This window comes from Gadus chalcogrammus, chromosome 6, assembly GCF_026213295.1.
Source record: "Gadus chalcogrammus isolate NIFS_2021 chromosome 6, NIFS_Gcha_1.0, whole genome shotgun sequence".
Classification (NCBI taxonomy): domain Eukaryota; kingdom Metazoa; phylum Chordata; class Actinopteri; order Gadiformes; family Gadidae; genus Gadus; species Gadus chalcogrammus.
In genome coordinates this window covers 15,542,812-15,570,635 of record NC_079417.1, presented here as the reverse complement: position 1 = coordinate 15,570,635, position 27,824 = coordinate 15,542,812, and the positions used below count along the sequence as shown (strand labels likewise).

At 45.0% G+C, this 27,824-nt stretch overlaps 1 protein-coding gene across 2 annotated transcripts in view; it reads left to right on the top strand.

Moving 5' to 3' along the window:
- Positions 1-4,398, top strand: part of ccser1 (coiled-coil serine-rich protein 1) — a 99,271-nt gene extending 94,873 nt beyond the window's left edge. For both annotated transcript variants that reach the window (XM_056591519.1, XM_056591518.1), the window contains exon 11: positions 1,012-4,398. In XM_056591519.1, the coding sequence (XP_056447494.1) occupies positions 1,012-1,902 (891 nt within the window). In that variant the 3' untranslated portion in view covers positions 1,903-4,398. The remainder of the gene's footprint in view (positions 1-1,011) is intronic.
- The last annotated feature ends 23,426 nt before the right edge of the window (positions 4,399-27,824 follow it).

Here is a 27,824-nt window from a genome sequence, read left to right as displayed (position 1 = left end):
GTGTGTGTGTGTGTGTGTGTGTGTGTGTGTGTGTGTGTGTGTGTGTGTGTGTGCGTGCGTGCGTGCGTGCGTGCGTTGTTTAGTGAGCAGGGTTCCGGTTGGTTTGGAAACAATTAGAACACGCTGCAGGAACCAAGAGAGACTGTTTTCCAAATGTCACCCAATTAACTAGCTTCATCTACACTGAACGCACTGCAACAGTCTCCTCTCTCCCTCCCCCTCCCTCACGCTGTCCTGCTTTGTTTGTCCCTGCGTGCTTCTCCTTTCCTCTTCAGCTCCCTCTTTTGTCTTGACTCTAACTTTATTTCTCTCTTTTTGTGTCCTCTCTGCATCTCTATCTCTCCGTCTCCGCGATGTCTCTCTAACTCTGTCCATATCTTCCCTTCGTTATCCCTCTATCCTCTCTCTGTCCTCTCAATGTCTCTCTCTCTCTATCCCTCTCTGATTATCTCCATCGCTATCTCTCTTATCCTCTCTCTCTCTCTCTCTCTCTCTCTCTCTCTCTTCCCCCCCCCCCCCATCGCTATCGCTCTTATCCTCTATGTCCTCTATATCTTTGTGTTTTTTCTCTCTCTTTCTGCCTCGCTCTCTCTGAATCTATCTCTCTATCTCTCTATCTTCTCTTTCTATCTGTGTCCTTCTCAATCTCTCCTTCCCCCTCTGTCTCTCTGATTGACCGCTGGAATACATCGCTCACTTACAGCAGACAGCAAGACTCTGGTAGTTGGGAATCCTTTCTAATCAACTCTTTTGGTGTTTGGCCCGCACACTGCTCATTGTTCACCATCAACAAAACAAGAGAGTGATGTAAAAAGTTTTGTTGAAAATGTAAATCTCTTTGTCTCTCTCTCTCTCTCTCTCTCTCTCTCTCTCTCTCTCTCTCTCTCTCTCTCTCTCTCTCTCTCTCTCTCTCTCTCTCTCTCTCTCTCTCTCTCTCTCTCTCTCTCTCTCTCTCTCTCTCTCTCTCTCTCTCTCTCTCTCTCTCTCTCTCTCTCTCCCTCTCTCTCTCAGGCCAGCCTTCCAGGCCGGTGGGCCGGGCTAGGCAGCAGCAGCAGCAGTCTGGCTCTAAGGGAGCGAAGGGGAGTGCGGGTCGGGGGGGGACTGGCTCTCGGAGGGGACCTCTCTAGCCAGCACCTCCCCCACCACTACCCGCGTCCTCCCGCCACCGAGCGCTACACTGCCAGAGAGGAGCGCCACTGCCAGGGGGTCCTAGCACAGTCCTCGGCCCGGCCCGGAGCCTCATCCTCGGGCGTATCCCTAACTACAGCCCCAGGCTCCGGGGGCTTCAGCCGCCAGGCCGCGACTCCCGCGGGTTCCCGACTTCAAGCCTCCTTCCAGGCCTCCTCCCAGCCTGCCACCCAGCCTCCAACCCCTCCCACGGCCCAGGCCCCGTGCAGCGCCAGCTTGGCCCTCGCCGGGCCCCCGCCCGACGCCAGGCAGCCAGAGGGCCTGCTCTTCTCCTCCTCTGAGTCCCTAGCAGCCGGCGGCGGAGGTCCCTCCTGGGGGGGGGGGCGGCGAGCGGGCAGCAGGGACGGGCACCTCCCCCTCAGTCAGACCCCCTGCGCCGGGGGCGGGGACGGCACCTCCGCCGCCGCCCCCCCCTCCTCCACCTCCTCCAGCCTCCACAGCCTGGCGGGCCGGGGGAGCCCCTGCCCGAGCACCGCCTCCTCCTCCTCCCCCTCCTCCCCGCCGCCGCCGCCACAGCCGGCCCGCCCCACCTCCTCCTCCTCTTCCTCGTCCTCCTCCTCCGTGTCCTCGGCCTCCTCCTCCCTGTTCACGGGGCGGCTGGGCCAGCCCCCGCGGGGGCCCCTGTCCCTGCACAGCTACAGCCGCAAGAACGTCTTCCTCCAGCACTCCCTGCACACGGCCGAGCTGCAGGCGCTGGCGCACAGAGACGGCTGAGCTAAGGGACGCGCACGCACACACGCACGCGCGCACATGCACACAAAATGTCATCCACACACACTCACACAAACAAGACATACGTGTGCACGTTCAATCACACACATATGCATATGCACGCGCACACACACACACACACACACACACACACACACACACACACAGACTTTTCCGAAGTTTAGACCCCAGCCATTATTGACATTTGAGGTTAAGAAAAATGTGAGATTTGAAAACACAGACGCACATAACCACACACACGCACATACAGAGGCATGAGGTGTGTAGACCATAAACACATAAACACTCCTACACGTTAGGCGGTGAGAGTTAACAAGGCAGCTCAGCTATCTGTCAAGGCCGCCTGCGCACTGTCACTCTGAGGGTTGAGAAGGTTGTAAGCCTGCAAAATGGCCCACACACACACACACACACACACACACACACACACACACACACACACACACACACACACACACACACACACACACACACACACACACACACACACACACCTGAGCACTGAGAAGCCTCAACTTGTGCATATGCATACGTGCACTTCACACACACACAAACCGCCCACACACGCTAGTACACACTGTGACACACGCAGGTACACACACTGACACACTCACATCTCCGCCACCTTTGATGTCTCTCTGCTTGAGATTCTAACCAAATACCTGAGAGTTTACAAGTGGAGAGTCGGAGATTAGCGTTGTATAACAACATGTCCATAAGTGCGTTTAAAGAAGAAGGGGGGGGGGGGAAAAGAAATGTCAAAAGAAGAAAAAAACTAACATATTTTTTATCAATTTGTTGTACCATTCCAATTCATGTGCTGCTGAGGGAACTGCTCCATAGCCACCGTAGTTTGCGATGGTAAGAGTCTTAACGGAAACGGTGCCAAACCCCACCTCAGACCTCGTCAGCGCTCACACACTTTAGGTATTTCACCAAACTGCATGCTTTTTAACCGTTACCGGGAGTTACCAGGGGAGGGAAAAGAACGTTTACTGCTGTGGACTTTTTTGCACAGCAATATATAGGACAAAAAAAAAGAACAGCTTACACTTGTTTTAATAATGTTAGCAGTATCCGATCTCTCCGTATCCACTAGAAAAGAGAATCACGTCTTTGAAGACGTTAATATATACACACGGATGTCCCTGACTGCACTGGTGCGTGTGGGTGATTTTAAGTGATTAGAGCAGTTTGACAGGACAAGTTCCGTTCCTGCTGCTTGTCTTTATAGATTTACCGGCCGTCCATTAGCAGATTATGGCTTTGGTTTAAAAAAAGAAAAGGAACAGAGTCATTTAACTAAATCACACTCATTTCCACATACGGGGAAAAAAAACGAAGCATATCGCCAAAGCGCTCTGTCAGAAATATATAGAAGCTCCGAACACAATGAAAAATCCCTGACTACAAAAGATTCTTCACTCATTCTTTTATGTTGCATAAAGACATTTATATCGAAAACATGAAGAGATTACATTTGACAAACATTGGGGCTACACAATGGCAGCATGGAATATTTTCAAGTAACTATTTTCAAGAACTTTCAAAACAGTAGTTTACTGTGTAGCTAGCTAATCCTTCAAACTTTCTTTATCACAATGCCTACATAATGGGTCAGGTTTCCCATCATGGATAATCTGATACTAAAACAAACCATCACATGTCTGTGGTGTTTTAACTGCCATCCGATAGGGCCTGGGTTCGAGTCCTGCCATCGTCAGAAATAGGTGCTCTTGAGAAAATCATGGAGGATACTGATACTGATACCCGTTGCTTATGAACTAAACCCGACCCATTTGTTAGGTAATACTTGACAGTAAGGGTACACTAGTTAACCATTAACTAACATAATTGAATGCAGTAGTAAGCATTGTTATATAGCAGTAGCCGTATGGTTTAGAATTTGTTATTTATGTATGTATGTTGTTCATGTATAAATTAATACATGAACAACATTTGTATGCATGAACGTGATTAGTAAATGATAACATGACAATAAGTGAACTGTTAATTGACTGTTAGTGAATGCTGATTATTGCATTAACTAATATAATGGTTTGTTTATGTACCCTTATCCTAAAGTGTTACACTTTGTTCGCAACTCTTTGAAGATCAGAGAAAAAAAGATCAAAAGTTACAAAAACGCTGAATTTTAAAAAACCTTATTAATCTCCAACTACCTTAATCTCTGCAGACTCCTGGGTCTACCCTCACCTCTGCCTAGCGACCGGCGATGCTGCTGCTAAATAAATAACTAAAGATGTAAATTGAAGTTTAGCGGGCCAGCCGACGCTGATAGGTCCGCCCTGAGGTGCCCTCCTGGACTGATTCGGGCTCTTTTAATGAACCCGCTGGCTGTAGACCCGGGATAAGAATGTGCTGCGATATCAAAGCAGGCCCGGAAGAGCCACTCTCCTGGGCTGCTGAGGGGGGAGCAGGGGTTCACGGACCTCAGCCGGGCGCACACAGCACTGGGTTTAGGATGGATTAATCCACCTTGTGTTGCTTGTTACCAGCTGCGGGTGTGATTGTGTGTGTGTGTGTGTGTGTGTGTGTGTGTGTGTGTGTGTGTGTGTGTGTGTGTGTGTGTGTGTGTGTGTGTGTGTGTGTGTGTGTGTGTGTGTTTGCTTGTATAGACTTACCTGAGAGAGTGTGTGTGTGTGTGTGTGTGTGTGTGTGTGGAAGGAAGGACTTTAAAAAGCAAGGACTTGGTAGAAGTGAAGGCAGACCCATAGAAGCACAGATTTACTCCCTCTGGTCCATGTCCCTCCTTCACATGCGTCCCACTTTAACTCTGTTTTCTCTCTCTCTCTCTCTCTCTCTCTCTCTCTCTCTCTCTCTCTCTCTCTCTCTCTCTCTCTCTCTCTCTATGTCTCTCTCTCTATGTCTCTCTCTCTCTCTCTCTCTCTCTCTCTCTCTATGTCTCTCTCTCTCTCTCTCTCTCTCTCTCTCTCTCTCTCTCTTTCTCTCTCTCTCTCTGTCTCTCTCTCTCTATGTCTCTCTCTCTCTCTCTCTCTCTCTCTCTCTCTCTCTCTCTCTATGTCTCTCTCTCTCTCTCTCTCTCTCTCTCTCTCTCTCTCTCTGTCTCTGTCTCTGTCTCTGTCTCTCTCTCTCTCTCTCTCTCTCTCTCTCTGCACTTATCCTCCTCTCCCCACTGTGAATGCTCTCGTTTCCGACACCTCTTTTAATCACAAACCCTCTTTATTCAGCCCCGATTTTCTCTCCTCCCGGGGGTCTCTCCTCACCACGGCATTGTGCCCTCTTGTCCTCTACTCTCCCCCCCACTCCCCCATCTACTCCTGTCCCTGTTTTCTCTCATTCGCTCTTTCCTTTCGCCTCGCCCTGACCTCCATCACCCTGTCCCCGCAACCTCCTTCCTCCAACCCCTCTCCCTCCTCCACCCCTCTCCCTCCTCCACCCCTCTCCCTCCTCCACCCCTCTCCCTCCTCCACCCCTCTCCCTCCTCCACCCCTCTCCTTCCTCCACCCCTCTCCTCCTCCCTCCACCCCTCTCCCTCCTCCACCCCTCTCCTTCCTCCACCCCTCTCCCTCCTCCACCCCTCTCCCTCCTCCACCCCTCTCCCTCCTCCACTCCTCTCCTTCCTCCACCCCTCTCCCTCCTCCACCCCTCTCCCTCCTCCACCCCTCTCCCTCCTCCACCCCTCTCCCTCCTCCACTCCTCTCCTTCCTCCACCCCTCTCCTCTCTGTTTTCCGGCCCTCTTTCGCCCCCTTGCTTTCTCTCTGTTTCTTGTTGACTTGCTCCTTCTCTTAATCCACCCCCTATTTCTCTTATTAATCTTCCTCACTTACTCTAACTTCCACTTTTATTCTGTCACGCTCTCCATCTCTCTCTCCCTCTCCTTCTTATAACATATCCCCCCCCCCACCTTCCTCGTTGGCCAGCTCTCTTTAACTTGCCAGTGTGACGCGGTGACGCTGTCACATTGCCTAATGCGGACGGTAGAATCCGTCCTCGTCGGCCCACGGTTCCATTTCGGTACACGCAAAGGTCAGCGGGCGGCCATGATGTGCTAATCTCCGCTGACCTCAAACAGAACTTCCTATCAAATGTTTCCAGACAGACCGAAATATCAAGGAGATTAGTTTGTACTGCAGCCGGGGAAGCTTTTTTTTCTTCTTCTTTTTTATTTTTCATTTATAAAGTATGAGCATTTGCAGATTCTACCTAAACTCTGAATCTGCTCATCTCAAAGTAAAAGGTGGATTTCTCTGTGTTGCCCTGATTAAATCCCATTGGAGAGAAAAGAGACTGAGGAATATCTGGCAGTCTGACAAGTCGACATAAGCCCTTTGAAAAACACGAGCAAAAAAAACAATGCATTAACTTTTTTTGGTTTGAAGGAAGTCCTTGGAATGGCACACACATTTAAAACAGGTGAAGCGACCACAGCTGTATCAAACGCCCTTGTGTTCATAGCTAATTGTACATGTTGTGATTGTTTTGTTTATTTGATGCCTTATTTTTATTTATTGTGGAAGTACTATTTTCCCTCAACCAACCCAGCACTAGTTCTAAAGATAATAATGTGTCCAGGCTGGTGACCATTTTTACTGTTATCATATGTGTCGTTTTGTTTATTTCAAGATTGAGACAAAAAGTGACGATTATAAGCACTGATGCTAGTATATAATTTGGGCAAATCTGCGTCTATGAATGTTTTTAATAACAAATGCAGATGCAGGTCTATTTTGATGACTCGATAATCCTCAATGAAGTTGAACTGTATTATTGTACATACATTCTCGAACCCTGTTATTGATGTACAATAACTGTGAGGTTATTTTTGAAATCGAAAACACATGATAACAGGGTTTTTTAGTCCCAACGAGAGTTGGAAAGTGAAAACAGTGTCGGTTTGCACACAAATAATATATATATCAGTGGGTAATCTTCAGCGGGTCGTCTCGGGGAAGAATCAGCTCCGGGCCGTTGGCACGCCGCCAGAAGACGTGTGTGTTTCGTTTAAATGATGACAATCCATCACAGCTGCTTCGTTAGTCGAGGAGGGCCTTTTTATTGTTTTGACTTCTAGTCGTGTCTCAGACCGGCGGTTTCCAGAGGGTTTGCTCTAACGCGTGTCCCAAGGCCCTGACCAGATTTGGGCTCCTCTTTCTTCCAGATCGCTGTTGTGCAAACATGCAGCGGCTAAGCGGGAAAAGGGAATCCTTCTTCACACTGCCTTGACTGTCTTGGAGTCCTTCGACAGACTGATTGGATGAACTGTCCGATGGGATGCTGCTGGGATGGTCAGGTGACCTTGGGGTTGCTGCTTGGATGGTCAGGTGACCTTGGGGGTTGGTGCGTTGCTCGTACAGATTCCCTTCGCTGTGGTAGTTGACGGGTCGGTTTAATTTATTCCACTTTGACGGTTGTTTGATCATGAAGAAAATGTTGCATTGAAATTTGTTTTATGGGTTATATCATGATTAATATTATTGTTATTATTAAAATAGAACATTGTTCCAGAAGGTTGTAGACTTTTTGTTTTTTCTGACCTTTCCTGAAAATTAGTTTAGGATAAACACTTATAACACAATACCTTCAACTCCCATCTCAATTGTCATGCATTTGATCCCCAATGTCCGCAGGTAGGCCTACAGGTTGAACAAATGTAACAGAATTAGCTGGCAGCTGCTCAGGATAAAAGCACCTGCTAAACAACTATGGACAACAGTAATATACACACTGTAGAGATAAACAACATATTTAGATGTACTCTGCAAACTTCAATGCAGTTCAATCTCAGCATTCCTCTGGTCCTTAGAAAACTAGGTCATTTCAGCAAGAAAGCTCCTGGTACTTGCAGAATTCTACCGGAGCAAGACTTCTCTTTCTGAGGTGATGAGATAAGAAGGTGAAGCAATATGGCAGCTGGGGTCCAATAAACAGCAGTGAGGAACCTGCATTCATGCTCATCCCTCAGGTTCCATGGATCATTTTCATTTCATGAAAAAAAAAAAGATTCCTTAAAGAAAATAGGGATTAATGCTGCACAATGCACAAATCTATGAGTTCAACAGAGGAACGGTTAAACCCAATCACAGATAATAACCACAAATTATTGTTATTTCTTAACTTAACTAATTCATGTTTCTTTTTGTAATGCAGACTGAATAACGGCAAAAAAAAATAAATCATATTGCCCCGCAAGCAATTTCAATTTGTTTTTATTTACTCGTGTCCAGGAAGTATGAAGTCTTTAGAAAATCAATTATGTTGGCGTGTCTTGTGCGTATGAATGCACGTTTGTGCGACAGAGAATATGACTGTTTACCCCTTAGGGTAAATGTGTGCTTCTCATTTCAAAAGTAACTCAATTGGCAGTAGAGATGTTATGACTGGCTGCCTTGCTTTATCTCTCTATCTCTCCCACACACAAACATACGCACATGAGCACGCACGCACACAATCAGATAGAGAGTCGTAGGGGGGTTAGGGTGCTAACAGAGAGAAGAAGCATGGTGAAGGCAGAAGAGGACGCACAATGTCCTTTGTGCTTGGCTAGCAACGTTTTTCACTTTTAACTTCCTCTGCTGCAGTTCTGCCTGTATAGCACAGTATAGCATATAGCATACAAATTAATATATTATAAAATCGTATTACATATTTTATATATTGGATTCTATATTTATGTTGTCTCTGTGTATTGTTTTCTCGTTCTTTTTTTCCATTTCAAAACCGAATCGGAAAAAAGTCATATTTTTTATATACTGTACAGTTTTTAGTATTTCTATTATGAAAAATTCCTTGGCTGTTTTAACTGAAAGCTTATGAGGTTATTAAACTGTCTGTGCTTCTGATCCACATAATTCCACAGCATAGTGCCTGAAGACCCCCAAAGATTATACAGCAAAATAAATAATAATTTTGGGTAGCTATCCTGCACTTGTATCTGGTTTATATGCAGCCTGCAAGAATTCCTAGCTGCTGGAAATACTGTATATAGGTAACACAAGCATATTGTGTTGATTCTGTGTCTCTCGATTTATCAAGGCGGATATAAAGATATCACAGAAAGTCCTGCAGTCCACTGAAATATCCACAGCAGGAATAATCTGCGCTATTGAAGTATCTTTCAAACCATTAAAACGAGCTACAGCGAATGATGTATAATAAAATAGTTCTTGCTATGCAGAGCCCGACGACCAGAAATGAAAGTCTATGTAGTGGTATATTGACTTATTGGAAAGATCCAGCACCTATGCAAATCTAGTTTCACTCGGAAGCAGACATATTTCTGGGGGAAAACAGCAGTATTCTGGTAATGTGCCAGAACGGCAGCACTAGTTTTAAATTGAAGCCAACACACACAGGCTTTACTTTTTTTACATCTGCGTGAATGCAATGCTCAGTGGTTGTGTAGCATTTCTCGCCGCCTCCGTCGTCAAAGCACTTTTGTTTCTTGCCTCAGTTATTGTGTCTGGACTTCTTGACAGATCAATAAGGTTTCTTTCTTTCTTTCTTTCTTTCTTTATTTCAAGGCCCTACCTCTCAGTCTGCCTGTCGCTACTGGCGGGAGATAGATTAGTGGCTTATGTCTGCTTCTGCTGCAGACCGGGGAAACCTACTCCATCACTTTTCAATTGACTGTTTCTGCTTCCATGTTGATTCCAGCCGATTGTGTCTCCGGTCAGGATTGTCCCCCCAAGTCATTGAGGCCTTTGGTCTGGTCAATAGTTTTAGTCTCATATTTGACGTGTGTGTGCTTGTGTTTGCATTATGAATGCGCGTGTCTGTGTTTACGTACATTCTGTATGTGTCTGTGTGTGTGTGTGTATGTGTATGTGTAGGCCTGTCTGTGTGTGTTTGTGTCTACATGACATGCGTGTGCGTGTGCGTCTTTGTCTGTATGTTAATGTACGTGTGTGTATGTGTGTGCTCGCTCGTGTGTGCTCCCGACAATGTCTTCTCCACTTCCATTTATCCTGCCGTCCTGTGGTCCATGCCAAGTCTCCCTCGTGTTTGTCTTCTTCTACAGTCCCCCCCCCCCCCCGTTGGCCTCTTCCCCTCCAGTTGTCTCCTTGCTTTGACATTGCCACGGGGCTGAGCTTACAACCAACACTGCCGGCGCAAAAACGCCTCTGTGCATCCGCAGGACCGCGCACAGCGCAACACACTGTGTCACTGTTGATACCTGCTGGCACCACTCTGTCTCTCCCCAAGCTACACTCCTGCTACACAAACCAGGACACAACGCGCAACACACACAGAGACACTCGCACTCAAACACAGACACGTACACACTCGCATACAAACAAACACACTCACACACTCACCAGTTCACAAACGCCACCGCTTGTGAACCGGTGCGTCGCCTGCTGAATTTAAATGGCCTTCCATGGAGAAAATAACATGGGATGAAAGCAGGTGTTTAAAGAACTGAACAATGCGAGAAACCAAAAATTACACAGAGGCATTCACACACCCACACCGACACACTCCCACAAAGATGTAAAACGCAACGCAACAATTGCTGCTGCTATTTCTAATGCAGGCCCCTGGAAGAGTGTACGTGGAGGGGGTTGTCAGGGCCCCCATAGCCCCTATGACTCAGAGCCACCAATGTTTATCCTTGGCCTGAATTAGAGATGAAAAATGTAGCCATACCCAGACAACATAATAGCTAAGCTTTTATTGCGCCAAATACAAGAGGGCTACAGTTTGGCAAGCGTTGCACTAAGCTGATGCACTGCTTCTCACTGGGGTCTATATCTGTCTCTCTCTCGCTCTCGCTCTTGCTCTTTCACTCTCTCTCTTTGACTGTCTGTCTTTGTCTCTCATTCTCTCGCTCTCTTTCTCTCATTCTCTCTCTCTCTCTCTCTCTCTCTCTGTCTTTGCCTGTCTCTGTCAATTTCACTCGTTATCTGTCTCACTCTTTCTCTCTTTCTCTCTCTCTCTCTCTCTCTCTCTCTGTCTCTGTCTCTCTCTCTGTCTCTATCTCTGTCTCTAATTATCTTTTTTTTTTGCAGAAATTATGAAATACTCTTGCCAAAGGATTTGACAAACATGACAAAACACCAAACAAATAGTTACAAATAAATGAATGATAATATAAAATCGACAACATTGACCATGAATACATTATGAACACCAAATTAGTTGGTAGCCAAATTGAATTTCTGATTCAATATGAATGAGTATGAATAGAATAAACTATCAATCATTGCTACGCATCGGTCTGTCTTGCCACACAGATATGGCAGTTTCTGATGGCAGTGAAGTTGAATTAATTTTCTCTCATTCTTATTTTAGTTAAGTATTGATATCCTACTTCCTCATAACTCTGTAGGAATTACATTGCCGTAGAAAGTGAGCTCCTGTCTCTATCTCCTGGGGACAGAATAGACACAGCATGGCTTGACGGCTCTTCCCTGTGGCCAGAGCGCTACTCTGTCAGGGATTTCCTTTGTTTTCTATAAATCAAAGTGTACAGATATGTTGCGTCTGTGTTGTCTTTATTTGGGGTTAGATCAAAAATTACCTTGACGTTTTGTATTTTCTTGTCCAGTGTCTGATGTGTTTTTGTACAGGGATAACCTGATTGGGCATAATTGTCAGAGAGCTGTGGGGTTGGGCAGAGCTTCTGAATCAGATAGCAGAGGGGAGTCACACCCTGGTTCCCTTCATTGCTTAGCAGGGTTTTTCATTGATCGGAGTGGGGGGTCACTGGATTAGAGATGTTAATATAATTATGATTTCCTGGCTTAATTTTGACTATTGATTGTCATCAGATATCGGAGAATTTGGCTGTGCTCCTGTGGACTCTCAGTATATATATTTTTTTTTATCTATGATTTATTTTTGAGATTTTGAGCATAACAGAATTCAGTGCACCTCATACATTAAGTGAAATTGAAACATTCTGTGAAATAAAGTACTTACAAAGAGACAGTTTACCCCCGACTCCCCCCCCCCCCCCCCCCCCCACCCCCGCCCCCACCCCCTAACCTCCATTAAAGAGAGGTATCAAGGAAATAGGGTATAATGGGTTTTGATACAGGTATTAATGGTAGTGAATCGGCCATGCATGCCTTAATATATACAGAAACATATGTATACAATTCATGCATGCTCATTTGGTCACAAAGACACGATATCATATGATATCACAAAATAAAACAATAATAACAGCACTAAAAATAATAATATGAATACAACACACTGTGCTACAAACTACTGCTTTTTGTGGGGGGGCTATAACTAGGTTGTCTAGACATCAGGGTCAATCTCTGTGTTGAGAGAACTGACATGATCTAGGAAAGGTTGCCAGATTTTATGGTATTTCCGTTCTGAGAAACGAAGAGTGTTTTTATTTTCTCTACTCTCATAAAATGAAGGGCATCCTTTATCCATTGAGAGTGAGTGGGGGAAAAGAGCATTTTTTCAACCCAACAGAATTGCACGTCTTTCCAGCAGTGCGAGAAAGGCAACAAGCTCAGCAAAGTAGGACGGCAGTGAGAGGCCAATGGGAAGGACACCAAACAGGGCGAGTAATGGTGAGGGTTGGATGTTGGCAGATGTGATGGCTGAGAGGGAGTCAAAGACGCAAGTCCAGAAAGGAGCAAGGGTGGGGCAAGACCAGAACATGTGACTGAGATTGGCTGGTCGTTGCTGACACTTGTCACAGTTTGGATCAATGTCAGAGTAGATACGAGCAAGCTTACTTTTAGACCAGTGAACTCTGTGAACCACTTTACACTGTAAAACCGCATGACGAGCACAGATAGACGATGAGTGGACCCACCTCAGGGCGTGCTCCCGTGCGACTGGACCTATATCCTCCCCAAGCTCCGCAGACCAAGTATTGCGCAAAGCATCAGAGGTTGTCATCTGACTTTTGAGAAGAGTTTTGTACAGTACTTTAATGGTACCTTTGAGAATGGGGTTAACATCAAATATTGTATCAACAAGATCGGGGGGGACGGAGGGCAAGGAAGCCAGGAAAATGATTACAAACAAAATCTCTGACTTGCAAGTATCTAAAGAAATGCTGGTCGAAGGAAGCAAATAGGCCACTAATGTAAAGCTGTTTTATTGACACAATCCCTAGGTCTTTCCAAATCAAAAAAGCCTTGTCAATAACTGACGGAGTGAACAGAGGGTTAGAATGTACTGGGGCCGAGACAGGTATCACCTGTAGCCCAAAGTGCCGCCTGAACTGATTCCAGATTTTAAGGCAGTTCTTCACTACAACACTAGGCACAACAGCGACATCAGAGAAGAGGGCCTACATGAGGCTTCCTCAACCTGCAGCCATGATGGAGATTGGCTGTTGGTGCTACACCAATGCAACATTGTTCTAATGTTTGCAGCCCAATAGTAAAGCAAAAAGTTAGGGATAGCTAGGCCACCCAACTGTTTAGGTTTTTCTAGAATTTCTTTTTTGATCCTAGGGGTGCTTTTGTTCCAAATCAATTATGAGAGTGAGCTATCAAGAGAATGGGAAAAGGTTTTAGGGGGTATACAGTGGAAAAGATACAAGAACTTGAGTGTCTATGGACAGCCTGGCTAAAAGAGGGGGAAAATTACATTTAAATAGTTCTGAATGGTTTTTAGTTACACAGACACCCAGATATTTAAAGTGCTCCAGAGACATTCTGAATGGTTACTTTGAGAGGGGATAGGCTGTTGCCTACTCGCATAAGTTCACTTGTATGCAGATTTAGTTTATAACCTGAGATATGCCCAAATTCTTTCAATACTGTAAGTACAAGGGGGATAGATCTATTTCGACTAGAGAGAAAGACCAAGAGGTCATCGGCGTACAGGGATACCCTATGTTCAATGCCACCATGAGATACCCAGCATCTGACTGGACATGAGGGCTTCTGCTAGGGGTTCAATGGCAATGGCAAACAGTAATGGAGAGAGTGGGCAACCCTGTCGGGTACCACGTTCGAGGGAGATATATTCAGAGAAGTCATTATTTGTGCGGACACAGGCAAGAGGGGATATATACAAAAGCTTCATCCATGATATCAATATATTACCAAAGCCGAAATGTTTCAATGTGTAAAACAGGTAGGGCCACTCCTCACGATGAAATGCCTTTTCGGCATCCATTGAAATTACAAGCTCAGGGTTGTCAGAGGTTGTGGGTGAATACAGAATATCAAACAGTCGTCTGACATTATGAAAGGAATGTCTGTTCTTCACAAACCCGGGTTGGTCTTCGGAGATGATAGTTGGAAGGACACGCTCGAGCCATCTAGCCAGCATTTTAGCTAATATTTTTACATCTGCACAAAGCAGAGAGATAGGGCGATAATTAGTACAGGACAGTGGGTCCTTATCCTTTTTCAATATAAGAGAAATAGTAGCCTGATGTAACATGAGAGGGAGTGAGCCACTTTGCAGTGATTCATTAAACATGTTGAGTAGCAGTGGAGACATCGTATCTGCAAATGTTTTAGAAAATTCGGCAGGCAAATCGTCAGGGTCAGGGCATTTCCCAGTCTGCATAAACATTAAAGCACTCCTAAGTTTGTTTATTGTAAATGGTACATCCAGACTAGATTCCACTTCAGAGTTGATGGAAGGAATATCTAAGGAACTAAAAAAGTGTTTGTACTGTGTGTCATTATCTGGGCTATCAGAAGAGTATAATAAGCATAAAAATCTGTGAACTGATTGTTAATCAATTGAGGATTAATGGTTGTTCCAATATCTGTGTTAATCTGGGCAATGTGCATTGATGAGTAGGACTGGCGAATTTGGTGAGCAAGCAATTTACTTGGTTTATCTCCAAACTCATTGAAATTATGGCGGGTTTTTAGCAGGGACTCTGCCGTTTCATTGGAGACCAGAATGTTATAATCTGCCTTCTTTGCGAGTAATTATTTGAAAAGATCAGCATCAGGTGTGTCTACACACTTTGACTGCAGCTCTGCTATATCTTTGGAGAGAGAGACTTTCTTTGCCATAGCAAGCTTTCTCTGATAGGCAGAATAAGATATTATTTCTCCTCTTAAGTAAGCTTTACATGACTCCCATATGGCTGCTGCGATACAACATGGTAGATATGAAAAGATCAATACGAATGTTAATTGTGCTAATAAAGTTGGTGTCAGCAAATAACAACGAATTAAAGCGCCAGGGAGAGTGGGAAAGAGATCTGCCTGGGAAGGAGACATCCATGACGACGGTTGCATGGTCTGAAATTACAATTGGATTGTGAGAAGATGACGTGACCGAGGAGAGTTTATGATCAATGAGGAAGAAGTCTATTCGTGAGAACGTGCCATGAACATGAGAGAAAAATGAGAACTGCTTGGTGCTAGGATTAAAAAAGCGCATCTGGGACGGCATTCTGTTCCATGAAAAGCTGGATTGCTTTGGATGATTTAGATGAAGCATAAGGACTGTTAGATGGGCGATCAAGCAAGGGGTCAAGACAGCAGTTGAAGTCACCACCAAGGATAAGCTGGTGAGAGTTCAAGTCAGGAAGAGAGAAAAATAACTTCTTAAAAAAGTTCTCATTATCCCAATTTGGGCCATACACATTTGCCAACACCAAATAATTATTTCCAATTCTACCTGTAATGATTATAAAACGTGGGTCTGAAATGACAGTGGACATTGAGAAGGGGATTGATTTATGAATGAGAATTGCCGCCCCACGTGCCTTGCTTGAAAATGAGGAGTGATGAAGGTGGCCCAACCAACCTCTGTGAAATTTGGCGTGATCTAATGGCTTAAGGTGTGTCTCCTGTAAAAAAGCAATTTTAGTGTTAAGAGATATAAGATGGTTAATCACTTTGTTGCGCTTGACAGGAGAGTTCAGGCCTTTAACATTCCAACTAGTGAATCGAACGGTACCACTCGGTGCAGATAAGGAGAATTTACTAGCCACCAAGTGATGGGAATGACGGTGTGAGCTGGAAAAGTAGCCTCTATGAATGTCCCCGCCCATCCCCACCCACAACTCAGCGTCAGAGAGGAATAAAGCCCCTGTCTGGGTCCAACACTGTGATTTATAGCAGTAGCACAAAAATAAGAAGAAAATACACTAACAAAACAAAACTTAAAAAACAATCAAAAACACGCCCCTCTACCCCCAAGCATCCCACCCCCCCACCCCAAACCCTGTCGCTGCTGCAAGACCCAGCAGTAACGTGAAACTCACTGATTCACTGATCAGCATCCTTTGATTCTTCCTAAATCTACCGTACTGAACCCACGACGACTTAATAAACTTCAAGAGAAACATTACATCTCAAAAACCTCAAGAGGAACATAAATTAGTGCAATAGGCATTCGCAGACATTATTTTGAACACATGTCCGTCTATTGAAAATGCAATGAAACACTGGAACATGAATATCTAACGTTTAAACAGACAATAGGCTACTATAGATAGCACATATTTGAAGGAGTCTGCAAACGACTCCAAATTACCAGCAGCACGTTGAGCTGCACCCAGCACAAGCGCATAATATTATAAGGAGAGAACCATAAAATGGTAAGAGCTCACCTCGCCTTCAAGCACAAATAATAGGCATCAACGATTACGTTCGTTTTGCATAGGGTTGAAAATGTTTTCACTGGCTTACGTTCAAGCTCTGTACAAACTTGTCGGCCTCCAAAACAGACTTGATCCATGTCTTCACGCCGTTGGGGAGGGAGATACGGAGCTTGGCTGGATACAGGAGAGCCGGTTTGTATCCGCACTTGTAATGTTACGCCATGAAGCTTTTGTACTCTGCTCTTTGCTTCAAAAAGCCACTGCTTTAGTCTTCCTAGAGTCGGATCTTGTGCACCTTGTAGAACAAATCATCTCGTCTGCGAGCCTCGCGAGTGAGCAGGTCCTTAACTTGGAAGCGGTGGAGGCGTAGAATGACTGGCCGAGGCTTATCTCCTGTAGCAGGCTTGGGTGCAAGGCTCCGATGGGCATGATCAAGCTCAGGTGGTGAAGGGAGGACCTCCGTACCAAAGACATCAACAATAGTTCGGAAAAGAACGCGGTTGATCGTGGCCCTTCAAGCGATTCAGGCAGGCCGATAATAAATAACAGTCGAGTGCAAGCCCTACTCGAAAGATGACTTAAAGTCGGCAGATACTGCTTTCCTCTGCTCATCCAATAAAGAGCTAAGTTCTGCCCTTTGCTTTAGACATTGCCGTGGTTTAATAATGGTTAACACACTAGCACTAGACGTTCGAAAACAAAAATACTTGAAAAAGAGAGGTTTCAAAGGTAAACTAAAAGTTCAGTCTTGGGAGCGAGCTGCCTGCGTGCCTACTCCTCACCCCCCATGCCGGAAGTCTCTCTCAGTATATTTTTGCACAAGTCTGCATGCAAAATCTCATGAAAACAGATAAAATAAACCCTCCAGACCATCTTTTTCGTTGATAGACCAGTATAGAGCTAGCCTGAGCAACGCTAACTGCACAAATGGCTTACAGTGCATTGGGGGCGGTGCGTAGAACGCTTCCAAATCTGCATTTTTTTAACCACCAATATTGCTCAAAATAGCACCAAACCTCTGCAGCAGCATGACTAGGGTCTCTACCCATAAATCAAAGCACCAACAACGTAGTTAGCGAAACCGGAGTTTATTAAATTTGGTTTTAGACAAGTCTCTGCCTTACCGGTAGATCCATGAGTTCGGGTCAAGGAGGAACGTTTTGCAATTTACGATTTATAATATTTATATTTCTAAACAATATCTAGCGGCTGTTGACACAGAAATGAAAGGAGTTGCATAATAAGTGACAGATAAAATATTTTTGCTCGGAAATTTTATCCATGCCAGCAAGTGGAGGACAACCATGCCACTTTTCTATGTGTTTAAGCGGGACCTGGTTACCAATCATTTAAGTTCCTTAAAACATATGAAAAATAAACATGCAAAAGCACTTCTTGCTGCTTATGAGGAAACATTTTTTTGAGATCCCCTAGCAAAGTTTGTTTATAATTTATTTATTACTTTATTCATTTAATATCTTATATTTTTGTAATTTGATTTTTCCCATTGTTTTACATAATTTAAGTTATCCTTTTATTCATTGTGCATTGTATGTAATTGTAGGTGTCATTGTCATCTCTATGCCAACGATTTTGGAAATTTAAAAAGTTATTTAAAAATAAAAAATAAATGTAGTCCCTTCCGGCAATAGACCTCATGCTCCGTGTGAGATCTCACGTGATCTTGCGTGATTTAAGTGCTGCTGAAAAAGCTGCTGTCTGGGACTTTTTAGTATAGTAGAATAGTTTTAACAAACTATTCTTCACTTAAATTTGACCCAAACTAACCCAAACTGCAACAACTATAACGGGTCGGGAGAGGACCCAAATTCAGCACACGTAGGCAGGCAGACAGTCGGTAATGACGTTCCTGGGAGGACACGCCGTGGGAGCCGGCTTCTGACAGTACAACAGGCAGGTATGTGTGGGAAAGTCAGATCCGTTGTCGGGGGTGGAAGGCAGGGTCGATCACCGGGACAGAGACAGAGCAGCCAGGTCGGGGACAGGGTTAGTCAGTCTGGGAGACATTGGAGACACTACTATGGATGACATAGGACAATCTGGCACTGAGTGAACTGAGAGGAGAGTCTATATGCCCGGTTGATTAGTGATCAAAGGCCACAGAGCGGAAACAGGTGAGGAGAGGTTGACCCCACACTTCACTCCTATGTGCCAAAATATCGAGCAGAAGTGATTGTCAAACTGCAAGTGTTTATATTTCTTTGTTTGCTAAAATTCTGTATTTTCTAGTGTGAAATTGTGTTGCTGAGAATTGACAACGATATTCAGGGCTCGAAATCTTGGTCTTTATCAAGTCCATGGCTGACTGAATTTAAAAAGGATGCCTGGGCTCAGTGGTAGACCCTCTTTTGAGGGAGCGAGCGGAACAAGGTTTCAGCAAAGATTAAGAAATGTACCCTTTCTGCTAGATTAACACCAGGAACTGTGGATATTTATTAGCATGTTTGTGTGTCTCTCTGGCTCTCTGTCTCTGTCTCAGTCTGCCCGTTGGTTGTGGCACCTTGACCCCAGCTAAGGAGGTCGGAAACACAATGGGAACGGGACGGAAGCATTGGGGGGATTAACATGCAGACCAGTTACTGTGCTTGGGTATATTAGTGTTGAGTAGGTGCTGCCCTGACAGGTTTATTAATTAAGGGCTGTCCCATCGCTCTGAATGGATGTTCTTCAAATGGCACCACAGATCACAGTCTTAAAAGACTCCATAGACATTTTAATGTGTGTGTGTGTGTGTGTGTGCGTGTGCGTGCGTGCGTGCGTGCGTGCGTGCGTGCGTGCGTGCGTGCGTGCGTGCGTGCGTGCGTGTGCGTGTGACATGGGGAACCTATCCCGTTGGACAGATGAAAAAATACAACAGAGCACGCCATCAGATTTGGTATTCTCTGAAAGTGATCCCAAAGGGTGTGCACGCTCTTCCATAAAAGATGACGATTGATTCCGCATGACTGTCATTGCTGGCCGTGTCCCTGACTGTCTTGCTGGGCCAGCGATGAAGCAGGGAGGATAATACACTGATATGCACATAATGAGGTACTCGATAGCAAACAGCAACACTCGAAGACGTATCACTTGCCAAAGTTAGGGTTTTCCTCAGTGAGGGCCATTTTTTTCCGTGAGGTTATAAGACTGATATCCCTTAGTATGAGGTTATAGAAAATAAAGAAATGTCATTTTATGTCATGTTATAGAATAGTGTTTCTTCACAGTATGTCTTGGCATCCCTGCAATCTGGCTCTATGTCAGTGAGGTCAGTGCGCGTCAGTAGCTTTAGTTTTAGATTTATGCCGGACAGAACCTTGACACCACAGCCAGGGAGGGATGCAGAGTGATTGGCTGGACCGGGTCAGTCGAGAGGCACTGTGTTTGAATGGATGGCTGACAGAGGGAGGGCAGCCTGAATCACAAAACAACTTATGTTGATGTTTTTTTGGTTAACATGCTTGTGTATGTGTAAGTACACTGCACTACACACACACACGCATGCACATACAAATGAACACGCACACACACAAATACACACGCACACACAAATGCACCCACAGACACACAAACAGATGCATCCACAGACATCCACATAAATACACACACATCAAAATGTTTATGTACTTTGATGTGTGTGTATTGGGTGTCATTGGGTGTTTCTGAAGTTGTGCGTGCGTTAATGTGTGTCCATCCATGTGCTGTCATGCGACCTTCCATGAGTGCCTGTTCTTATCTTCAACCGGTCTCCAGGTAGTGATGGGCTGAGCACGGTGCCTGACAGTGATATGTCTGGCGCTGTGAAAACCTTCTGGACCCAATCATTGGAAGAAAACTCCTGATAACTTCTACAGACTGCTGTGCTGAGACAGGTTTTGGGAGAGAAGCTCATCAACACCTCATGTGGTAAAGCATGAATATCTCAATGTGCAGATATAAATAGGCCTGTTCCGCAGGTGGATATTTCAGTGATTTTTAAGATTGTTAAGTTGTTTCTTCTCAGTTTTATTTTCTCCAATCATGTTATCGTGAAAAGGTTATTTTTCTCAAATGCAACTTTATCCACTACACTACACTATGACACTTCCCTCAACTAAACAAAAATGAAGAATTAAGCAGCAACATGTGTTAGCTAAAGGCGTAGCACACAGAAACCATTCAAGTTCTTCATTATGGAAAGCTTTTTAGAAAGCTGCCAAAGCCTCTTGAAACATGAAGGATCTCCTGTGTTAATCCCCTGTACAGAGTTTTGCTTGCATATGGAAGACGTTCATTGATTCCATTCATCACTGTTTTCCAGACAGATAACTAACATCTTTGATTCTCTTTGTTCACTCGCTAATCTGCATGTGTTTCATTGAGTTCAACAGAAAATGTTGAACTTGGAGCCAAAGAGAGATATTAGTTTCAAAGCTATTCTTTAAAGGGGGCTATTATTTAGACACAACACACTTCCCAAATACAAAGGCTTTTTTTTTGGTGCACAGTTTCATGCGATTAAGTCTGGGGAATTATACCAAGGATATTCTTAAAACTATAATCCTGTTTTCATTAACATTATCATGCTCATTAGCTTAGTTTTACACGGGGCTAGCTGAGGCTTCAGCACAGTTCTGAAGCTGGTTCCCGCCACTGGATTTAGTGATGATACCCTTCTGGGCTCACCAATTATCACTGACTTAATTCCCAACATCTCTGCCATTCTCTTTGAATTTGGAGACTAACAGTGAACGTTTTCCAGGCAAAACAGTGCTTTCAACCACAGTGTCGATATCAGGCTGGCCCCAACTCTAGTGGGACATTTTCCTTTATTTAAAAATGCACTTTTCGGTCTGGCTTAATTTGAAGATGTAGTTGCAATGAAGCTGTCAGTCTCTAAAATAATGACTTCCTGACCCCTCTTCAATTAAAAGAAGGAACAGAAGGAAAACCAATACACAGAATGTATGATTAAAAATAAATAAAACTGAATGTATGTAAGCTCAATCCCAACCCCACGTATGTGTATTGTGGGCAAAAAAACAACTGATATTTACAATGTGGGTTTGCGTGGTAATAATGCATACAGAGCTTTACATTTCATGGTAATTGTTTACAATATTTTCTCAAGATGGAGGATAAATTTCATGATCAAACATCTCACACAGGTGTCCAATTCATTCCATGCTTTATTATCCAACCGGTGCAATATCGTGTTTCATTGTTATTTGCAATTGGTCATTCCCTGTCCTACAAAGTGATATGCTACACCACAAAAGTAAGACAGGACTTCAGATAAATCCCAGCACACACATAAGCACAGTTTCATAAATCCAAAGTCACTGTGTCTATATTACATGGGCTTTTTAGAAATGTTTGTTACGGCCACATTGGCCTTTCAGTTGTCATTGTGTGTGTGCTACTCTTTTTGTCTGCCCTTTGCTCTCATAGGCCTGGTCCGCATGTTCCAGGATGGGGTTGTGCCCGCGTACGGGGTGTGTCCCCGTGAACCAGATAAAAGTGGGCCTGGCTTCCGAGAGACGCGGCGGGAGATTTGATTCGTGTTTTGCTCTATGATTGTCAAGAACAGTTTGATTCATTCTTTTCACGCAATTTAACAAAGAAACGTGGGTTGTCGCGCTGTCTCCTGCCCCGTTTCTTTGTTACATCTGAGCGGCGTACCAATGTTACACACAACAATCTCATTTAAATGCCCCAAACAATACATGAAAACAAGTAAACCGCGCTTGATTTCCCCTCAATAACAATTAAAATACATGGAAATAATGAAAAGTAGAAATAGCATGAAATAATAATAACACAACTCAGAACTGTATAATTCAGAATGGCACACTGGACAGAAAGAGGGGACGTCAAAGATGACATATTTTCCATTTTAAGTGCTTTCGACACTGCTTTCACTGCTTTCGCTCGCTTGTTTTTATTCAATAAACAGGAACAGGATCCGCGCCGCCTCAGACCATCACAGGCCGTTGCGTGGCGGTCTGGCCCTGGCGTTCAGCAGCACTGCTGGCAGAGGCTCCTGCCAGAGTCCCTCTGGGGGCGCAGGGAGCCCACTCATTGCTCCGTTGCTCTTTTCTGCCTCCGACGCACGCTCTGACAGAACAGAGAGCATTTTAGACCAGACTTTGGGGGGCTTTGACAGGACAGCAGATGGTGGTGGGTTGGGGACTGTGTTTGTGTGTGAGGGGCAAGGGGGGGGGGGGGGTTAGCCATTGATGACTCATCCAATCAGTAGGATGAGAGATCGCTCCCTTCCTGGTCTGTACACACGCTCGGAGTTCAGCGCGTCATTATGGAGCCGTTTTGAGTCCTTGGAGGAGAGAAAAGGATGTCAATGGCATGTCTGAGATTCATGTTTCTTTCCACTCAAACAATGATGTGTATGTTTGCAGAAGAAACGTACGTAACCGCGTGCGTAAGGCGCGGTTAAAAGCGGAAAGTGCTCCTCGGCTCTTCAATGGCGAGGGTCTGGTTTATGTGTCAAACGCTGTTCATATTAGCATTCTTCCCCTCTGTGCCGTCTCCTTCTCCTGCCACAATATACCTTTCAGATCTTTTCTTTTGGCGTGCTCGCCGCTTAACCAAACACGACTCACCAAGACCGGCTATAAATCAGGAGCACTCCTTTCTTCCCCTTGACCGCAAGGTGAATGGCAGCCTGTGAAAACATGGAAAGGGAAAATGTAAATCTTTACACTGCCTATGTCAATGATATCACCGCTATATGTAAGGAAGGCCATGAAGAGCAGCCATATGTCACTGTGTGTAGCAGCCTGTGTCCGTGGGGCTTAGTGCCGTGATGCCACGATACGGGGGGGGGGGGGGGGGGGGGGGGCTTGGGAAGCCACTGATAGTGGAGCGACATGGGAGATAAAACCTGGAAGATATCAGGACATAGTCGGAGAGAGTGAGATGGACCCACTGACGGATAGATGGACACACTGGCAGGCATGAAGGCAGGCGAAAAGAATAAGGCAAGCAGGCAGAAAGACGGTCAAACCGACTGACAGGCAGATGGACGAATGTAATGGACAGCGGAGACACAGGGGGACAACCTAAGAGACAGCAAGAGGCTGAGGGAGAGAGAAAAGGAAAAGGAAGTACAGCAAAAAAAGATGATGTGTGTGTGTGGGGACATATTTTGTGTATGTTGTGTGTTTATGTGTATGATTTTCCACACAATATTCGGGAGGAGTTTATGCAGATCCTTTGTGTGTGTGTGTGTGTGTGTGTGTGTGTGTGTGTGTGTGTGTGTGTGTGTGTGTGTGTGTGTGTGTGTGTGTGTGTGTGTGTGTGTGTGTGTGTGTTAGGGGAAGTCTGCACTACTGCAGCTCTGTCAAGGGACTGCCACAGTGACAGCAGGCTCATTTGCTGGGTGATTATCGACGGGGTTGTTGCTACTGAGAGGCAGAAATGCGACACACAAAAACACAAACACGCACACACATTCTTCCACATTAGTCCATATGGCTGGTCCCTGCCTTGCATAATTGGTTCAAACAAGAACCAGTCTGTGTGTGTGAGTGTGTGTGTGTGCGTGTGTGTGTGTGTGTGTGTTATTGACTTAATTTGGTTTGTGGCTTCGAGGAAACGTGCTTATGAAGCGTATTTTCTAGCTCTGAAGAATTCAATGATGAAAATTATCGCAAAAATTTATTCTCAATATTCTCTTGCTAAAAGTGTTTCCTTCTCTTTGGACTGATAGGTTTCCATTATCAAAGCGCATTTATTTACAAGTGCATTTATATAAATTTTGTATATTTTTTACATAATAATGTTGCAATTTGATGGTATAAACTACTGGATTGTCGAAGTAGTAGAAAAGTGCAATTATATGGTTTGTCGATTTGATTCATTTTTAAAAAGCATGAACATTAACAAACTAACCTTGAAATACGTTGGATCTTCTGTGCAAATAAGTGTAAGTGATTGTAAGCGATTTTCGTAATGTTTATGCATATTTTAAACGGATGCATTAATGATGCAATTAAAACAAAATATTTCAAGCGATTGAGAGATTGTTGCATTTTCCATTAGTCTGCAACTCAATATCATTCAACCTGAATAACACTTTATAGGACCACAAACACACACTCCATAATGTTAATGTGGAGATACTGGAGAGAGACACCGTCCAGATGGTTGAGTTTGATCTGTTCATGTTGTAAGAAAAATGAACAAAAGGATGACATGGGCAGATGGATGAATTATTGGAAGGAGTGATGGACGAGAGTTAGCTATTTCTGATGTAATAGAAAACAGAGTGGCTCGGAGTGCCTTGAAATTGTTGTATAGTAATTGGTACTCCATGTGAACCAATTTCTTCTTTCACTCTGCATGCTAATCAGCATCACGAGTGGAATTACAACTCAAGAAAGTAGATCAGCAGATCCCTTCCCAAATCATCATTCCTGATGTTAGATCCGTCATCGCAGAAGCCCTGTGTGGGTGATTGGAGTTAAAAGGTCACAGAGTGGCAATGCAGAGTCACGCTGGGGACTGGTGCACTGTATTGGTGGAACCCAAGGATCTGAAAGAGGTGAATGAAGACATCCCATCATGGAGACCAGGGTTCTGGTCTCCACACTGTTCCAGCCAACAGTCCAGGCAGCCCCAACACGGTCCCAACATTAACCATGACAGATCCCGCATGTTACCAACACAGTCCTCAAATAGTACCAACACAGTCCTCACATAGTACCAACACAGTCCTCAAATAGTACCAACACAGTCCTCACATAGTACCAACACAGCTCTCTAATGCCGCTTTTCCACCGCACATGTAGCTCGACTCGACACGACACGACTCGACACGACTCGACACGGTAGCAGCGCGGGTGCTTTTCCACCGCAAATAGTACCTCCGGGACGTGGGCGGGGTCGTCTGCGCGAAAGGGCCGTGACGTATTTTTGTACGCGACGCAAACAACACCTACGTAACCCACACATGGACAGAACCCACATAACAACAATGGAGAACATCGATGCGATGGTATTCGTGTTCGTATTATTAGCTGGCATGTTGAAGAAGTGGAATATGTTGGCTGCGGCGCTACTATGGCTGTTCTATCGTTACCAGCATGGTTGCCATGTCGCTCTCGTGACTTCGTCACACTCTCTGGCCAATCAGTGGCCGGCCGTCTGCCGACGTCACCTTTTAGCATCGGCTCAGCCGCTTGGAACCTAGAGCGAGGCGGTACTAGAAAAAGCAGCCACTTGAGGTACTAGATCGCGGTGGAAACGCAAAAAAGGCGAGCTGAGTCGAGTCGAGTCGAGTCGTGTCGAGCTGGTACCATGCAGTGGAAAAGCGGCAAAATAGTACCAACACAGTCCTCACATAGTACCAACACAGTCCTCAAATAGTACCAACACAGTCCTCACATAATACCAACACAGTCCTCACATAGTACCAACACAGTCCTCAAATAGTACCAACACAGTCCTCAAATAGTACCAACACAGTCCTCACATAGTACCAACACAGTCCTCAAATGCCGCTTTTCCACCGCACATGTAGCTCGACTCGACACGACACGACTCGACACGACTCGACACGGTAGCAGCGCGGGTCCTTTTCCACCGCAAATAGTACCTCCGGGACGTGGGCGGGGTCGGCTGCGCGAAAGGGCCGTGACGTATTTTTGTACGCGACGCAAACAACACCTACGTAACCCAAACATGGACAGAACCCACATAACAACAATGGAGAACATCGATGCGATGGTATTCGTGTTCGTATTATTAGCTGGCATGTTGAAGAAGTGGAATATGTTGGCTGCGGCGCTGCTATGGCTGTTACCAGCATGGTTGCCATGTCGCTCTCGTGACTTCGTCACACTCTCTGGCCAATCAGTGGCCGGCCATCTGCCGACGTCACCTTTTAGCATCGGCTCAGCCGCTTGGAACCTAGAGCGAGGCGGTACTAGAAAAAGCAGCCACTTCAGGTACCAGATACCATGTTTTCGCGGTAGAAACGCAAAAAAGGCGAGCTGAGTCGAGTCGAGTCGAGTCGTGTCGAGCTGGTACCATGCAGTGGAAAAGCGGCAAAATAGTACCAACACAGTCCTCACATAGTACCAACACAGTCCTCAAATAGTACCAACACAGTCCTCAAATAGTACCAACACAGTCCTTACATAGTACCAACACAGACCTCACATAGTACCAACACAGTCCTCACATAGTACCAACACAGTCCTCAAATAGTACCAACGCAGTCCTCACATAGTACCAACACAGACCTCACATAGAACCCACACAATCCTCACATGCAACCAACACAATGCTCAAATGTTACCAACACAGCGCTCACATTTAACCCACACAGTCCTCACATATAACATTCACAGTACCCACATGTTACCAACACAGTCCCCACATTAACCAACCGTCCTCACATAGTAGTGACACATCCTCACAATGCTGTGACAATTACTAATGTTAATAGACAAACTGTGAAGGTTAGAAGTTTGTTAGTAGACTGTTGCTAGACGCTTCAGAAGGTTTTTGGACTGTGTAATGTGATCAAAAATATCAGGAAGCCCCTGGCCTACGAGGGCTTTCACAAGCCCTTACAAACTCGTTAAACACTTTAACACTCACACAGTCACGCACACACAAACACACACGAACTTGCACACACATATACCACACACTTGCACACACTATTTCACCGTAGCTGCTTGCGTACTTTAAAATAGTGCTTTAGGTGTGTGTACTGGTGGTTTAATATGTTGTGTGTTATGGAAATTCTTTGACAGTTTTATGCTGTTGTTTGTGTGTGTATGCGTTAATGCAAGAGAGTGAGGGTGTATGTGTGTTACTGCGAGACAACGTGTGTCTGAGAGATAGTGTATGCGTGTCAGAAAGTGTGTGCTTGCATTTGCGTGCGTCCGCGCAGGCGTGTTTTTGTGTGTGTTGGTGTGAGTGTGTTTGTGAGAGATAGAGAGTGTGTCTAACCCTGTCTGTGTGTGTCCTTGGTTTCTGGAAGCAGGGGATTCCTCTTATATTAAAAAGGGCCGTAATATGATGGTGACAGCCATTCCACCCGCTCAAAGTCATTTGGAGATTCCTGCACACTGGTGGCAGGAGGAAGGCTGCCGGAAGATGGATGGTGTCAACCCACTGAACTCTGGGACCTGACCCCATACACAATAGAAACACTGAGGGACAGAGACAGATAGAGAGAGAAAATGGCAATCATTTGATCATATTTGTATACTACTTTGTATGAAACATATTCGTTTTTCATTTTGTGACCCCGCTGCAACAGTCATGACTAGAAACTGTGTGTGTGTGTGTGTGTGTGTGTGTGTGTGTGTGTGTGTGTGTGTGTGTGTGTGTGTGTGTGTGTGTGTGTGTGTGTGTGTGTGTGTGTGTGTGTGTGTGTGTGTGTGTGTGTGTGTGTGTACT